The sequence below is a fragment of the Agrilus planipennis genome, unplaced genomic scaffold (assembly GCF_000699045.2).
Source record: "Agrilus planipennis isolate EAB-ADULT unplaced genomic scaffold, Apla_2.0 scaffold5, whole genome shotgun sequence".
Taxonomy (NCBI): Eukaryota; Metazoa; Arthropoda; class Insecta; order Coleoptera; family Buprestidae; genus Agrilus; species Agrilus planipennis.
In genome coordinates this window covers 3,321,860-3,335,908 of record NW_020442468.1, presented here as the reverse complement: position 1 = coordinate 3,335,908, position 14,049 = coordinate 3,321,860, and the positions used below count along the sequence as shown (strand labels likewise).

Here is a 14,049-nt window from a genome sequence, read left to right as displayed (position 1 = left end):
TTTCCATTTTTACTGGTGTCGCTATCTCGTGAGTGATTGATACAGTTCGATTTCAAATCGCTTCTCGTCTATGGTGATTGCACCTTATCTATGGATTAGATTGTAGTTTGCAGCAAAATTTATCCTTTATTGGTTAACCTAATCATTCAAAGTTGAATTTGCCGTAAAAATCAAATAATAATGTGTAAAAATATAATTGGTACGATGAAATAAACCTATTGAACAATCAGTGCGGTTTTCGAGCGTAACGTTTCATGGTGCCTTTAATTTTGCTCATTATATTTACCCGATATGCAGTAAGTTTAAAATTTTATTATTGCATATTTATTGATTGTTTTTTATAAATCGCTATTGTTTATTGTAGAATTTATGATTTATGCGTGTAATAAGTGTTGGTTTTCTTGTTTAGCTGGTTTTAAATAATAGTTTTTTTTAGTTTTAACATTAAGAAATATTAAAGGTTATAATGTACTATTTTTAGAAATGATAGACTTTCCTGACATAATAATTAATTTAATGTTTATTTTATCTCATTTTTTCATTTTTTCAATAGGTTTGTTAATCCCAGAATAGCAGCTACAATATTAGGATTGTCAATATGTGCTAGCTATGTGGTGTATCTATTATACAAAAGAGATGACGATGATGATGATATCGACGGCTCTTTGCCCATAAGAGCAAATTATAAGACACTAGAAGTAAAAATTCCAAAACCTATGGTAAACGTCCTAATAGGAAGAAATGGGAAAAACATCAAATCAGTTGAAGCAGAGACCAACACAAGAATTCATTTCAAAGATAGTGATGAACATAAAGAGCAAATTTGCATTGTCAAAGGCAAAGCAGATGATTGCTACAGAGCTGAAAATATTATTCAAGAGTTCCTATCAAATCAAACTATTATTGAATGTGATGAAATGTGGATAGAACAGCAGTATATTGGTAAAATAATTGGTAGATGTGGAGAGCAGATAACAGATATCATTGCTAGATCTGGAGCAAAAGTTAACGTATCTGATGGAGACAGATATGAATCCACTCGTAGAATCATTATCAAAGGTAATATTTTATTTATCTGACAGCTAAATTTTAAACTACTGTTTGTCAATAATATACATTGTCCTTATGTATTATATTTACTTGTATTCCTTATGATTAATAAGTTAATTGACAGTTTGTACATGGTAAAATTATTGCAGGTTCAAAAAGTCAAATAGATGTAGCCAAATCTTTAATAAACGAGATAGTAGAGAAGTGCCAATCACGTCAGTCGCAGCTAGATGAGTCTCTATCACGAAGGGAACCAAGACTCCCCCCAAAGGCTCCCAGTCCCAATCCCTCTGAAGCCCTAGGTTTCGAAAAAATTTCTCCATCACCTGGTACATAATTAATATTAATATTTCATATTTTATGCTAAAAATACTAAAATAACTTTATAATTTCAGGACAGTCAGAATCTCCTTTTGAAGTTTATGTGTCTGCAATGATAGATCCGTCCCACTTCTGGGTCCAAATAGTGGGTCCCAAAGCTACAGAACTCGATCAACTAGTCGAAGAAATGACGGAATACTACAACAATCCAAATAACGTTGAATTTCACATACTTCAAAAGGTCGAACCTGGAGATCTGGTGGCCGCACTGTTTCCTTATGACAGCAAATGGTAATTTAGGACTTTAGCTTTTATACAATTATTTTTATTTTTATTGGTTGTAGGTATAGGGCAGAAGTTCTTGCCGTTCACGCAGAGAACGGTAAAGAGCCTCATGCTGAGTTGTATTTCCTAGACTATGGCGATACAGACGTGTGCCCCTCAAAGTCGATTTACGAACTACGTACTGACTTCTTGAGATTACATTTTCAAGCCATCGAATGCTATTTGGCGCGAGTCGGTAAGTCTTCCAATGGGCACCCGAAAAGTAATAGAAAATACTTAATGTTTCTTTCTTGAAGAACCCGCGGGGGAGTGTTGGTCCGACGAAGCAATCGACTATTTTGAAGAGTGTACGCATGTTGCACAATGGAAAAAGCTTTCGGCACGAATAAATGGTTATCATAACCGACAGAAAACGAGAGCTAAACGCGAGGTGTCTCCTGTCCCCGGACTCGACTTGTACGATGTCGTCAACAATCAGGACTTGAACGTGGCGCAGAACCTGGTGGAGCACGGCTACGCCGTATTCAAAGAGGACGAGGGGAGATCGAGCAGAGCATCAAGTATTAACAATGTAAACGCAACAACAGCACCAGAGTCCACAGTGGCGTAGCCATGAGGAGGATCTTCTGAAGGCAAGTAGTCAATATGTCTTGCTTTAATAGTATTTTTTTTTTCTGTATATAGAAATGGTCCCGTTCATTTTTTAATAATAATAAAGTAATTTTGTAAGGTATGTTTTGTTGATCTTAACACCTTTACTATATATACCCATATTTCGTACCAGTACATAATACCAAATAAGGAATTACCTAGCTATCTAACGGTTTTTTGAAATTATAATGAATTTTTAATATTTTTGAAACATTTCTTTCCTTTTTATTTTTGTTTTTGAAAGTCATACTTGGTAAATAGGGTGTAAATATGACTTTTTATTTTTGTTGCAAGTTATCGTTAACTAGAAATTACATTTATAATTATAAAGATAATAATTCTAATTTCCAATTTATTTAACATTAATATAGAAAAAAGTATTATTTAATGGTGTCCTGAATTTTTTCATTCTTTTAAAAAATATAATAAGTTAGACATGAAAAACATCAATTTTATTTTATATTGTATTTTTTGAAACGACTATCTACAATCCTTAAAACGTACAAAAATTAAGGAATTTAAAAACGGGCTCTGCAAGTTTTAAAAAAGAAGTAAATTTTAATTTTTGAAAAGCCTAACTTTCTGTTCGTTAATTTGTTCTCTATTTCCATTTCATATGTATCATATAATACGAGTCATGTAATTTTTTAAAAAAAGAATGTTTTCGAAACTTAATTTTACTTTTTTANTGGCGTAACAATAAACTGTTTATTATTGTAAATTTTTACAGTGGTTATTGTTTTTAAAATATTAATTACAATATAAAAATATTGAAATGAAAAGGTGGGGCAATTAGAAATTCAAGAGCTGATTGTAAATTGTAAAGTACAGCATTATACTAATAAGATTGCGCCTCAATTAAAAATAAGAGACAAAAAATACATACATACAATATCGTTCAAAGACAGCTAAACGGCACGTTTCTCTTTTTAAAAGTACATTTACAAAATAAAATAAAACGGAACATTAATACAAAAAAAGTTTATAAAGGAACGCGTAGACAAATTACGAACCAACTTATTCGACCAACAAATACAATTATGATAAAATAATAATGACAATGGTAGTAATACAAAATTAATTAATTAATTAATTTGTGGTTGCCTCAATGTCTGAAGCTTGCTGTTCAGGCTCCTCGTCGTTATAGATATTCTCTGCCATTTGCCAAACTTGCATTATGTTATCCTCAGACACAGAACAAATAACCCAGGGCTCATTGGGGTTCCAACTGAAGTCTATGAAACAAAAACGTTAAAAGTGCTTATGCAGTTTCTGTGTAGCATTATAACAACTAAACACACAAATTAACTACAACGCTTCAAAACGTTTTAAAAAATATCTATTATTTTTTAAATACATGTCCCCATATCACACGCACACCCATACAAGACTAATTTAATTTATACCTGCACTATAAAAAAAGACACTAAATGCATTCTCAACAGCAGTGCATGAAATTATCTTTGTTGTCACAGTCTTTCTTTGCCATTTTAGGAGGAATAATAGACTCATCACTCTCGGAAAATCTAATTTTTCTCTTCCTATTTAAATGCTCATCTTTGCAGTCTTCACAATCTTCCTCTGATGACGAGCATTTAGTTCGTTTAGATCTTCTTTTTAGCTTGCCTGATTTCCTTGACGTGCACTTTCTTGCACATTTTATTCTTTTTTGTCTTTTCTCGTTGTAAAAGTTAAACACGTATTCGACCATTCCGATTACAGCGGCTAAGACTTCTTCGCCAACTCGTTTTATCATCTGCTTCCTGATACCAAACCCCTGATGTCTGCTGCCCTTTTGAAGCTCGATGATGTAAGAAAAGGTGATATTGTGCATACCATATGAGAAATCTGCAGTATTCCCCGAGCTTACATACATTTTCCGGGCAATTGAACCATATGTAAACCTGCACTCTCCACACTTACGAAGGACAGCTTCACAAGCAGCTGCGGCACAGCATTGGAGCTCTCTTGAATGTTTGATTGCAGCCTTTTTAAACCCCCACGGATACAAGATAACATTTCCATAAGCGTGTAAAGATATATAGAGTTTCAAACACTTCTCAAACTTCCTCATGACCTCCGCCAATGACTTGGACTCTGGTTCACTAAGTGGATACTTGCCATGATACATAAGACTTTTGGGATCATTGCTACAACCCGTGGTTCCGAATGCCACGGGGAAGTTTCGGTTCAAATCAACGCCCATCCTTGCCTTTTTCTTGCTGTTATTTCGATTCAGGTTTTTGCGCCAAAGACGATTACATTTGTGCGTTTCCACGTAACCGTCTGGATTAAGACAGGGAATAAAGTAAAAATCCATAAGAGACAAAACCGAGGGATCTTCAAGGATATTATTAAGAATGTAAAGGCATGTGGTGTGGGTCAACCACTCTCTGGCATGAATTCCAGCATCTATAAGAACTGCATGATTTTTTAAACAGTCCACGTTTTCACTGAGACGAACCATAAGGATCTTTCGGCCCTGACAACTCTTGCCTATTTGAAAGACTGCGACATTTTTTGGATATAACAGTTTTATAAGTTTCACGTAACAAACGATCTCCTTGTAGGTTGGAAATTTTGTATAAAACAAGGGTTCTTGTTGCATGAAGCTTTCAGAACATTTGTGCAAGAATACACTGAAATTTATATGAGAAAAACCACAAGTCAAGACTCCTGCACTGCTACATTATTACTGATACTTACATTGACATTTGATTGACAAAAATGTCAACAAAAACCAAAATATATCATAGAAGATCAACAAATAATAATTCATTACCTGATATCTTAGCAGTATGACCACCATGTATAAAGAGTAATTCAGGTGGACCATCTTCTGCATCTTCTGGGCTCTGTTCTTCTCCAATTTTACTGAGATCCCAAACATGCAGTCTACGGTCTGTGCCAGAAGAGGCCAAGATGGTTTCATTATGAGGTGACCACTGAACTTGGAAAATTTCGTCTTTGTGGGACTCAAAACTGTGTAATTTTAACTTCAGATTCCTCAAATCCCACAAAGCTACAGTCTTATCAGCACTCCCTAGAAAAGATAAATGTAAAATAAAGTTTGAGAACATTTCCTCCCTTGTTGAAAATCACTTAAAAAATTCAAAATAAATTGGAAATATTAACCTGTTGCAAGAATAAATTCAGAGTACGGATTAAAGCTTAAACAGTTGACTTCAGCTGTGTGTGCATCAACTGTGTGACTGGGTTTGCTGGTGTTGTTACAACGAGTATCCCAAATCATCAATTTCTGATCATCAGCAACAGAACCAAATAAACTTTCATGTAGTAGGTGCCAAGCCACATCTTCTACAACTGCAGTATGACCTGTGAAGATAGTTTTTGCATCTATAATTCTGTTTTCTTTTGGTGTAGCATTAATATCCCAAAGACAGATAGTATGATCATCGCTGGCTGACAATAAATAACCATTCAAATTTGGGTTCCATGATAATCCATAACCTTCCTTTTGGTGCCCTCTTAGTCTTAAATCAGGGTGACATTCACCACTGGGATCTGGTTTGCTGGGGTGTTTGGTGTAGTCAAAAACTAACAAAGGAAAATAAGACAGGATTATAAGATTGGTGAAAATGATATGTCAAGTAATCAATTTTGTCTTTTTCGATTCGGCAATCGTCTTTTTAAAAAATTTACCTAGAACATCACTGGAAGGAGTTTTTGTAGCAATCACACAAGGATTTTGAGGCATGTAACGTGCCCTGTTCACTTCACCTTCATGATTTATTTTAATCTCGATTTCTATTTTGCCTGAAACAGACCCAAAGCCACCAAATTCTCCTTTTTCATTATCATAATGTGACGCATCAAATTGAGCATCTTCATTTGGTAATTGAACACTGGCAATTAATAGATGGTTCTGTTCATCAGAGGTGTGTGTGCCAAGAATAAGACGGTGAATTGAGTACTCTTTTCCATCAGGTCTTGTGACATCGGGTAACCATTGGGCTGTTAAAGAGGGCCACTCAAGTGCATGAGTCATAACCAAGTCGTAAAGAAATGGGGTGTTTTTCTTCCATATTTTATACTCCTCGTTAATAACACGCTCTTCAACAGCATCATCGAAGGTTTCTGAAATAAATTTTTTCGAAATCTGATTACAGAGGAATTTAACCTCAAAAAAACGAATCTAATCTTTCGTATTTATGTTGAAAACGTTCGTCAGTTATAAAATATTTATTTCCATTTTACTTACCGGCATCGCCTTTATCTCCCATGTTTTTAATTTGTGTAAAACTGTTTAAAATATTACGACTGACTCTTTTATGCCGCCAAATAATTTAGTTTTACAGTTTTTATAAGTATTTCTTAGGGGCAAGGGGAGAAGGTTTTATTAAAGTGGCGCCACCGGCGCATCTCATAATTTGCACGTTATTTTTATTATTTAATCACGTCAGAAAATGTTAGAAATAACGTGATCGTGATTTTGTTAATTTTGAAAAATGGAACATATGAACTCTAATAACTCAGAAAATATTGCTTTTCAACTAAATGCTATTAATTATACTGATCTCACTGATTCATTTTGCAATTAAAAGTAAAAATTAATAGTTCTCAATTCGAATACGTAATAACGGGTTATTTAAACGTTAATTTCGAACGTTCATAGAAATAAACCGGTATCAAGCACGGGCGGTAGAAAAGTGAACTAACAATAGGTGAATGCGGTTATGCTTTACTCGTTACACGAGTGTATTGCGGGAAGTATGTACGTAGGGACTAAAAAACAAATTTTTCTTTTTTAAATATGCACTTTGTTTACTGAAATCATATTTTCTAAAATGCGTTTTATAATTATATCGTAAGAAAGTGTTCAAAAAATACTTCGTTATTATATTTTAGAATGATGTAAAAAAACTACATTATTTTTGTAATAAAATCAATTAGTGAATTGATTTTAAATGAGAATTTATAATTATTCAGCTAAAATTAATATTGACATTAAAAATACTGTTTTTGTATCATTGAATGTACAAATACATCAATGGAAGTGTTTTTTGGAAACTTATTACTGATGGAATTACAAAAATATTAAATAATCAACATTGCATTTATAATTATTATTTATTTCTGCTTTTATTACAATAATATTGTTGTATTTAACGTAAATTACTATCTACATTAAATTAATTTTGTGAAATTAACATTAATCCGTAAAAATTATAATTATAACATTACTTCTCCTCCATCTTCAATTTCTGCCATTTCTTCATCATGATCACTTTCCCTTGCTTCCTCCATGGCCAGTTCAGCAGCTTTACGTTCCTTCATTCCAGCAGCAGGAGCTCGTATGAGAGAAAGATCTCTCTGAACTTCTTTAATATCCCTCTCAGTTTCAATTTCTCTGCCCTTACGAAGTCTTTGCATTATGTAATTGTTCTGTCTCTTTTGTCTAATTTTTTCTACTTTCTTCATAGCCTCAACTGCTTTTGTCCATTTTTCTCTATTATATTTAATGGGTATATTTCTACGTTTTTCAAATTCAAATGAAGGGTCAATCGCCAATTCTTTGCCAACTGTTTTTCGATAGGCTTTTGTCCATTTTACTTTACGAGGATTTTTCTTTTTCTTAAAGGCTGCGTGACATTTCGACCGACAAAACTTAAATATCTACAACAAAAACAAAACAGCTTTATATTGTAAAAATCCATGGGAGGCCTATATCTATTTCATACTTTGCAGTCGTTCCTAACAAACTGAATACCGTGGCCGGGATATATTCTTGATGAACAAAAATAACACGTTTCGATGCGCATATTTATTTATTCGTTAAAACTATATCATACTTCTTTTAAAGTAGATTTTATTTGCAAAATACCAAAATCACATGTGATTACAGGTTATGTTCGTTAAGTTTGACGTTTATCATAGATATTTGCAAGAATGAATAAATGGTAGACGTACCGAAAAATTTAAGATGTATTCAAAGCCGTTGAAATACTTTTATTAAATTTTAGTTTCATTCTTGCAAATATTTATGGACATGTAGTATAAAATTACACTTTAGAATTGCGTAAAATAAATTTTAATGCTATAATTTACAGTTTGTGACTTACTCCCAAGTCGAAAATAATATTCTATGCAGATCATTTAAAAAGTTCAGACAGGAGGAAATAGTAGTTGAACGCAACTGTTTTTATGTTTAAAATTAGAAAACATATCTATGAAACACATTTTAAACTATTTTAAACAATTTCGGGCTAGTTATTCTAAGAATTTTATTGTGTTACGCTATGAAAAAGCGCAATTGAAAGTTAAAAAAGCTGTTCGAATTATCTACAAATCTAAGGTAAATTCTTAATAACATATTCATTATGGAAAATGCCCGGATTTATTTGAAACCACCTGTTAGTATATAACCTATAAATTTGAAAAAATTGTTAAGATTTACTTTATTTATTTGCTTAAAAGTAACAGTCACAAATCTAACTTAAATTTACTTCACATCAATTGAATACCTACGTTTATCAAGTTAAGAGTTCCATGTACTTTAGAAACAATTATATTTAGAATTACAATCTGATCAACTTTTTTATATATATACACGTTAAGAATAGGTGTTTTTCTAATAAGAAATGATAGTTTTTGAAAAGTTCAAAAATTGTTTCGAATATTTATTCATATTGTATAGAATGTTTATATTATAAACTAATTCAAGCAGTCCATTTGAGACACCTTGTATCCATATGAGTATCCATACATTTTATGCTACAATATCTCATACCACATGCCAAACAAACATATTGACTAAAAAATCCACAAACAGCACAGAAATGTCTTGCTGGGTGGTCGGTATCTTCAGCTACTAAATCTTGATATGAATAGCGTCCAGTTATCTCTGCTTCCATTCTGTCTTCTTCTAATAATTGTAAAATATGTTTCCTAAACTTTGCTTGATAATATTCTGGATTTTTTTCTTTCTTCCTGCTTCTTGTCCTTGTTTCTAAGTTCTCGTCGAATTTCGGAATCTTTTTGCTCATAACAAGATCAGCATGAGGATCTTCATGGTAGTTGTCAGCTTCTAGAATTTCCATGTTTTTTCGGTGTCTTCTTCTGCGCGAAGTTTCATCCACGATTTTGCATTTATCAACCTCTTTGAGGCGGGCTGAGCCCCTCAAAGTTAATTTTGAGATAGTCATGATTATTAACTTATTAGAAACAGTCTTTCACTTTAATTATTTCACGAAAATGTTCTTATTTTAAAGTCTTTAAATGTACTAACATTTAGTTGCCCTTCTCGGTGACTGGGAAGCTTATCTGATCCATTAAATCGTCTATTTTTGCCTGAAGAACATCTAAAATATCAGCAGATATGAATAAATGTGTTTCGTCTAGATCTTGAATTATAAATTTTTTCCCTAGTTTCATAGTCTCATCCAAATGTAATAAGAACTGTTTCATCGCCGAATCACTGTAAAAGAACAAGACAGATATGTCTAATTTATGTTTAACACTTTAGGATTAAATAATTGCAGATAAAAATGTCAAAACGTAAGGGTGTTTCTGCTGAAGAAAAGAGAACCCGAATGCTCCAACTTTTCTATGAAAAAAAGGAGTTCTTTCAGTTGAAAGTAAGCATAATAACAATTTATTTCTTTTGAGACCTTTGATTTAATACAAACTTACAGGACCTAGAAAAAATAGCCCCCAAAGAGAAGGGAATAATTGCCAATTCTGTAAAAGACATTGTGCAGAATCTTGTTGATGATGGTCTTGTTGACACTGATAAAATAGGTTCCTCTATATATTACTGGGCATTTCCAAGGTAAAATTGTTCAGCAAATAGTTTCAAAATCAGTTAAAAACCCTCTTCTGTATTTGCAGTAAAGCAAAAATTGCAAAAAACGAAAAGTTACAACAACTGAAGGCAACTCTTGACAGTTATTCAAAGAAACTCAAAAGTTCAGAGGAAACATTACAGAATCTGAGAGTAATTTCTAATATACATACAAGCAGAAACATGACGTATCTTTGAATATTTACGTTTTAGAATGACAGAGAAGACTCTGCTGAAAGAAATAAACTTTTAGAAAAGGTGACTGATTTACAAATCGAATATGATCAACTCACAAAACAATTAAAAATGTACCAAGACAATGATCCAAAGGTTTTAGAAAGAAAAAGGGACGAAACACAAGTAAAACTACTTACATTTTGTTAGGGCGTTAGGTATACATGTAGAATGCATTTTTTCTTGTAGAAATTGAAAGACGCTGCGAACCGTTGGACTGATAACGTATTTTCAGTAAAAACGTGGTGCAAAAACAAATTTAACATCGAAGAAGGGGTGATGAACAAGCAATTCAAAATACCAAGTGATTTCGATTATATTAATTAAAAAGTTAGGTTAAGCGCACTTCGAAATTACTTTATCCGTCAATAAAGTGTTAAAAATGTATAAAAGTTTGAATTACCATTTAACCAAAACTCCTTTCATAACATTCACCATCCTGATCTACTTTTGTTCATTTTCAAAAGCACAAACACCTAAATGAATTTTTGACTACTAATTCGCATAGATAATAATAATTGGTGATTGTAGCTAATGTCACACCAGTTTGATATACAGGGTGTAACCGAAAAAGTTGCGGAATACGTTAAAATTTCTATTCTCAAAAGAGCATAATAATAAGAACTATTTAAAAAATTAAATAAAAATATAAAGGATTTAACAAAATTACAAAAATAATTAATAAAACAAATGTGAAAATTATATGTTGGCGTAACAATAAACTGTTTATTATTGTAAATTTTTACAGTGGTTATTGTTTTTAAAATATTAATTACAATATAAAAATATTGAAATGAAAAGGTGGGGCAATTAGAAATTCAAGAGCTGATTGTAAATTGTAAAGTACAGCATTATACTTGGTTGACAACATACAAACCACTAGGTAATTCAGATGTTTGAACTTTAGACCCTAGACTCTGAACTTGTGAAGTATTTTAAGATTGTTTTTGACTTTATAAACTGTTTCTGTGGTTAGATTACATTTTAAACTTGTTTTAAATTCATACGTTTAATAGTAAATAATACTTCATTTAAAATAATTACAAAAAATGGCTTCAACAACATTGATAATGAAAAGGTGTTTGTCAACGTCGAATGCTTTAAATGTTATAAAAAATGTAACAATAATAGGAGGTGGACTGATGGGATCAGGAATTGCGCAGGTATTTATTATTTTATTAGAAATTTAACATTAATTTCATTCATGACCCGTCGAATCAGCTGTTGCATGTAATTATAATTACTACCTTTTGTACCAGTGGCGTAACATGTAATTTTGACCTAGGTAACTGCCCAATCAGGTCAAAATGTAACAATCGTCGAAGTGAACGACGGTGCAATTAAAACAGCCGAAAAAAGAATTTCAGACAGTTTGGTAAGAGTGGGAAAAAAGTTATACAAAGATAACCCCCAGGAAGCCGAAAAGTTTGTACAAGGAACCAAATCGAAAGTCAGAGGCGTAACAGACGTCGGGGAGGGGGTAAAAAATGCCGATCTTGTTATCGAAGCTATTGTGGAAAACATTGATGTGAAGCACAAATTATTTAAGCAAATAGACACCCTCGCCCCTCCCAGCGCCCTTCTAGCTTCAAACACGAGCTCCTTAAGTATCAGGGACATTGCCTCAGTGACCAATAGAAAGGATAAATTCGGAGGGTTGCATTTTTTCAATCCAGTTCCGGTAATGAAACTTTTAGAGGTTGTTACAACCCCTGAACTATCTGAGGAGTCTTACAAGTCGTTTATGGAATGGGGTAAATCTGTCGGGAAAGTTTGCGTCACTTGTAAGGATACACCAGGATTCGTTGTTAACAGATTATTAGTCCCTTATATGGCCGAAGCCTTGAGGATGTACGAAAGAGGTGAAATTAGGTAATTTTATTTCTTAGAATTATTTCTAAGGAGCGCGTCGTTTTTTTAGGCGATGCCAGTGCCAAAGATATCGATATCGCAATGAAGTTAGGGGCGGGTTATCCAATGGGACCGATAGAGCTGGTCGATTACGTAGGACTCGATACGACTTTGTTTATTATAGAGGGGTGGCATAAAAAGTTTCCGGACAATCCTCTTTTCGTACCTCCGGAATCTTTGAAAAAGTTGGTAGCCGAAAAGAAATTCGGTGTCAAATCCGGAGAGGGTTATTACAAATACGATAAAAAATAAAAACCAACTGACATTCACAGTATTGTACCGTATATAAACTTTTATATTTCATTAAAAGAAGAAGACTTTCTCTTGTTTTGTTTTTTTTAAGAAGTAGGCATTAGAAATAAGACAGATTAAAATAACTATTAGTTTAAAAATGTATTCGATTGAAGGCGTACTTTATCTAATCAGTCCTCACAAATAAGAGATGTTGTAAACAACTTGTACATAGTATACATACATACATACGTATATCGTATAATTTATTATAATGGGAAAAATGGTATATTTGCCAGTCACTGTCAGTGTGCTGGATTGAACGGAACAAAATGGCGAATACTATGGTAATAAAGCGACTTCTATCAACATCTCAAAAGCTTAACGTTACGTCTAACGTTACGGTGATTGGGGGAGGTTTAATGGGTGCTGGAATAGCACAGGTATAATAGTGTACATTAAAATTGTTGTTCTTTTTATTTTTTTGTTTACACCAGTGGCGGCACGTACGAGCGTGTAAGATATAAACGAATAATAATTTCGTTAAACAGGTTGCGGCACAAGCGGGTCAAAATGTGACATTGGTTGACGTAAATTCAGACGTTCTGAAAAAGTCAGAGGAACGAATTACCTCCAGTTTAATGAGGGTGGCGAAAAAATTACATAAGACCAACTCATCCGATGTCGAGGCTTATGTAAATCGTGCCAGATCACGTTTGAGCACGTCAACGGATCCTGTGGAGGCCGTAAAAAGATCCGATCTCGTTATCGAGGCCATCGTGGAAAACCTGGATGTGAAACGTAAACTTTTTAAAGATTTGGACGTTGCTGCGCCTTCCCACACACTCTTTGCCTCGAACACGAGCTCTTTGTCGATTAAGGACATCGCCCAAGATGTGAAGAGAAAGGACAAGTTCGGTGGTTTGCATTTTTTTAATCCTGTACCGGTTATGAAACTGCTCGAGGTGATTAAAACCGACGAAACGTCGCCCGAAACGGTCAAGGCGTTTGAGGAATGGGGAAAATCGATTGGTAAAGTCACTGTTATTTGTAAGGACACTTTGGGTTTTATTGTTAACAGGTTGTTGGTTCCTTACATGTCCGAGGCGGTACGGATGTATGAAAGAGGTTAGTTTCTTGGTGGAGGGTCTTCATTTATTTGCAAATGGGTAGTCATTTGTTTCTTTGTTAGGCGATGCCTCTTTCCAAGATATCGACACTGCCATGAAATTAGGGGCTGGTTACCCTATGGGTCCTTTCGAATTGTCCGATTTTACAGGTCATGATACTGGATTGTACATACAGCAAATTTTCCATAAAAAGTTTCCCAACGATCCTCTGTTTAAACCCATAGCAACCGTAAAAAAGATGGTCGATGAAGGGAAATTGGGGGTTAAATCAGGAGAAGGGTTTTATAAATATAATAAATAATTTCTTATTTTTTGAATCTTATACACCTACCCACAAATACATGCTCAACTCTTTCAGTACCATTTTTTTTTGTTGCTGACACTTATTTTTTATTAGAATGGTTCTACTTAAGTATCCTAAACAATTTATTT

The 14,049-nt window shown here is 33.5% G+C and overlaps 9 protein-coding genes across 10 annotated transcripts; 4 read left to right on the top strand and 5 right to left on the bottom strand.

Annotated features, from left to right (window-relative positions):
* Positions 1-91: 91 nt before the first annotated feature.
* Positions 92-2,389, top strand: LOC108735337 (tudor and KH domain-containing protein homolog). The gene is made up of 6 exons (XM_018467283.2): positions 92-296; positions 554-1,059; positions 1,200-1,379; positions 1,446-1,662; positions 1,716-1,891; positions 1,953-2,389. Exons 1-6 carry the CDS (start codon positions 292-294, stop codon positions 2,264-2,266), a joined length of 1,398 nt encoding a protein of 465 aa, XP_018322785.1. The 5' UTR covers positions 92-291; the 3' UTR covers positions 2,267-2,389.
* Positions 2,390-3,139: 750 nt separating this feature from the next.
* On the bottom strand, positions 3,140-6,663 carry LOC108735028 (probable histone-binding protein Caf1). Its single transcript, XM_025981328.1, has 5 exons — positions 6,530-6,663; positions 5,971-6,405; positions 5,443-5,865; positions 5,090-5,350; positions 3,140-3,542 (listed from the first exon to the last, which is right to left on the bottom strand). The coding sequence occupies exons 1-5, from the start codon at positions 6,549-6,551 to the stop codon at positions 3,397-3,399; spliced, it is 1,287 nt and encodes a 428-aa protein (XP_025837113.1). The 5' UTR covers positions 6,552-6,663; the 3' UTR covers positions 3,140-3,396.
* Positions 3,550-5,083, bottom strand: LOC112906692 (carboxypeptidase B-like). The gene has a single exon (XM_025981330.1). It carries the CDS (start codon positions 4,913-4,915, stop codon positions 3,746-3,748), a length of 1,170 nt encoding a protein of 389 aa, XP_025837115.1. The 5' UTR covers positions 4,916-5,083; the 3' UTR covers positions 3,550-3,745.
* A 722-nt stretch (positions 6,664-7,385) lies between the features above and the next one.
* LOC108735553 (probable ribosome biogenesis protein RLP24) lies at positions 7,386-8,202 on the bottom strand. Its single transcript, XM_018467558.2, has 2 exons — positions 8,010-8,202; positions 7,386-7,944 (listed from the first exon to the last, which is right to left on the bottom strand). Exons 1-2 carry the CDS (start codon positions 8,088-8,090, stop codon positions 7,501-7,503), a joined length of 525 nt encoding a protein of 174 aa, XP_018323060.1. The 5' UTR covers positions 8,091-8,202; the 3' UTR covers positions 7,386-7,500.
* A 236-nt stretch (positions 8,203-8,438) lies between these two features.
* On the top strand, positions 8,439-10,742 carry LOC108735538 (meiotic nuclear division protein 1 homolog). 2 transcript variants are annotated; one of them, XM_018467547.1, is made up of 6 exons: positions 8,439-8,623; positions 9,794-9,905; positions 9,963-10,099; positions 10,159-10,264; positions 10,325-10,471; positions 10,535-10,742. In XM_018467547.1, the coding sequence occupies exons 2-6, from the start codon at positions 9,816-9,818 to the stop codon at positions 10,670-10,672; spliced, it is 618 nt and encodes a 205-aa protein (XP_018323049.1). In that variant the 5' UTR covers positions 8,439-8,623; positions 9,794-9,815; the 3' UTR covers positions 10,673-10,742. The 2 variants fall into 2 exon arrangements, with proteins under 2 accessions (XP_018323049.1, XP_018323046.1); XM_018467544.1 differs by having other exon boundaries at positions 8,478-8,623; positions 9,810-9,905.
* Positions 8,914-9,500, bottom strand: LOC108735574 (zinc finger HIT domain-containing protein 1). The gene has a single exon (XM_018467575.2). It carries the CDS (start codon positions 9,471-9,473, stop codon positions 8,988-8,990), a length of 486 nt encoding a protein of 161 aa, XP_018323077.1. The 5' UTR covers positions 9,474-9,500; the 3' UTR covers positions 8,914-8,987.
* LOC108735580 (general transcription factor IIH subunit 5) lies at positions 9,536-10,888 on the bottom strand. Its single transcript, XM_018467589.2, has 2 exons — positions 10,749-10,888; positions 9,536-9,745 (listed from the first exon to the last, which is right to left on the bottom strand). Exons 1-2 carry the CDS (start codon positions 10,781-10,783, stop codon positions 9,559-9,561), a joined length of 222 nt encoding a protein of 73 aa, XP_018323091.1. The 5' UTR covers positions 10,784-10,888; the 3' UTR covers positions 9,536-9,558.
* A 309-nt stretch (positions 10,889-11,197) lies between these two features.
* Positions 11,198-12,579, top strand: LOC108735525 (probable 3-hydroxyacyl-CoA dehydrogenase B0272.3). Its single transcript, XM_018467520.2, has 3 exons — positions 11,198-11,508; positions 11,631-12,207; positions 12,267-12,579. The coding sequence occupies exons 1-3, from the start codon at positions 11,395-11,397 to the stop codon at positions 12,506-12,508; spliced, it is 933 nt and encodes a 310-aa protein (XP_018323022.1). The 5' UTR covers positions 11,198-11,394; the 3' UTR covers positions 12,509-12,579.
* Positions 12,580-12,697: 118 nt separating this feature from the next.
* LOC108735530 (probable 3-hydroxyacyl-CoA dehydrogenase B0272.3) lies at positions 12,698-13,977 on the top strand. The gene is made up of 3 exons (XM_018467532.2): positions 12,698-12,930; positions 13,039-13,615; positions 13,680-13,977. The coding sequence occupies exons 1-3, from the start codon at positions 12,820-12,822 to the stop codon at positions 13,916-13,918; spliced, it is 927 nt and encodes a 308-aa protein (XP_018323034.1). The 5' UTR covers positions 12,698-12,819; the 3' UTR covers positions 13,919-13,977.
* The last annotated feature ends 72 nt before the right edge of the window (positions 13,978-14,049 follow it).

Coding starts and splice junctions, on each gene's coding strand:
- LOC108735337 (XM_018467283.2), top strand. Junction 1,060..1,199: donor TCGTAGAATCATTATCAAAG/GTAATATTTTAT, acceptor AAATTATTGCAG/GTTCAAAAAGTCAAATAGAT. Junction 1,663..1,715: donor TTTCCTTATGACAGCAAATG/GTAATTTAGGAC, acceptor TATTGGTTGTAG/GTATAGGGCAGAAGTTCTTG.
- LOC112906692 (XM_025981330.1), bottom strand. CDS start 4,915: ATGCAACAAGAACCCTTGTTTTATACAAAATTTCCAACCTACAAGGAG.
- LOC108735028 (XM_025981328.1), bottom strand. CDS start 6,551: ATGGGAGATAAAGGCGATGCCG. Junction 6,406..6,529: donor GGGAGATAAAGGCGATGCCG/GTAAGTAAAATG, acceptor AATTTATTTCAG/AAACCTTCGATGATGCTGTT. Junction 3,543..5,089: donor TCATACTGCTAAGATATCAG/GTAATGAATTAT, acceptor TTTGTTTCATAG/ACTTCAGTTGGAACCCCAAT.
- LOC108735553 (XM_018467558.2), bottom strand. CDS start 8,090: ATGCGCATCGAAACGTGTTATTTTTGTTCATCAAGAATATATCCCGGC. Junction 7,945..8,009: donor TTGTTAGGAACGACTGCAAA/GTATGAAATAGA, acceptor TTTTTGTTGTAG/ATATTTAAGTTTTGTCGGTC.
- LOC108735538 (XM_018467544.1), top strand. CDS start 8,498: ATGAAACACATTTTAAACTATTTTAAACAATTTCGGGCTAGTTATTCT. Junction 10,100..10,158: donor TATTACTGGGCATTTCCAAG/GTAAAATTGTTC, acceptor CTGTATTTGCAG/TAAAGCAAAAATTGCAAAAA. Junction 10,265..10,324: donor AAACATTACAGAATCTGAGA/GTAATTTCTAAT, acceptor TTTACGTTTTAG/AATGACAGAGAAGACTCTGC.
- LOC108735574 (XM_018467575.2), bottom strand. CDS start 9,473: ATGACTATCTCAAAATTAACTTTGAGGGGCTCAGCCCGCCTCAAAGAG.
- LOC108735580 (XM_018467589.2), bottom strand. CDS start 10,783: ATGGTGAATGTTATGAAAGGAGTTTTGGTTAAATG. Junction 9,746..10,748: donor AAAGGAGTTTTGGTTAAATG/GTAATTCAAACT, acceptor GTTCTTTTACAG/TGATTCGGCGATGAAACAGT.
- LOC108735525 (XM_018467520.2), top strand. CDS start 11,395: ATGGCTTCAACAACATTGATAATGAAAAGGTGTTTGTCAACGTCGAAT. Junction 11,509..11,630: donor TGGGATCAGGAATTGCGCAG/GTATTTATTATT, acceptor ATTTTGACCTAG/GTAACTGCCCAATCAGGTCA. Junction 12,208..12,266: donor CTTGAGGATGTACGAAAGAG/GTGAAATTAGGT, acceptor TCGTTTTTTTAG/GCGATGCCAGTGCCAAAGAT.
- LOC108735530 (XM_018467532.2), top strand. CDS start 12,820: ATGGCGAATACTATGGTAATAAAGCGACTTCTATCAACATCTCAAAAG. Junction 12,931..13,038: donor TGGGTGCTGGAATAGCACAG/GTATAATAGTGT, acceptor TTCGTTAAACAG/GTTGCGGCACAAGCGGGTCA. Junction 13,616..13,679: donor GGTACGGATGTATGAAAGAG/GTTAGTTTCTTG, acceptor TTTCTTTGTTAG/GCGATGCCTCTTTCCAAGAT.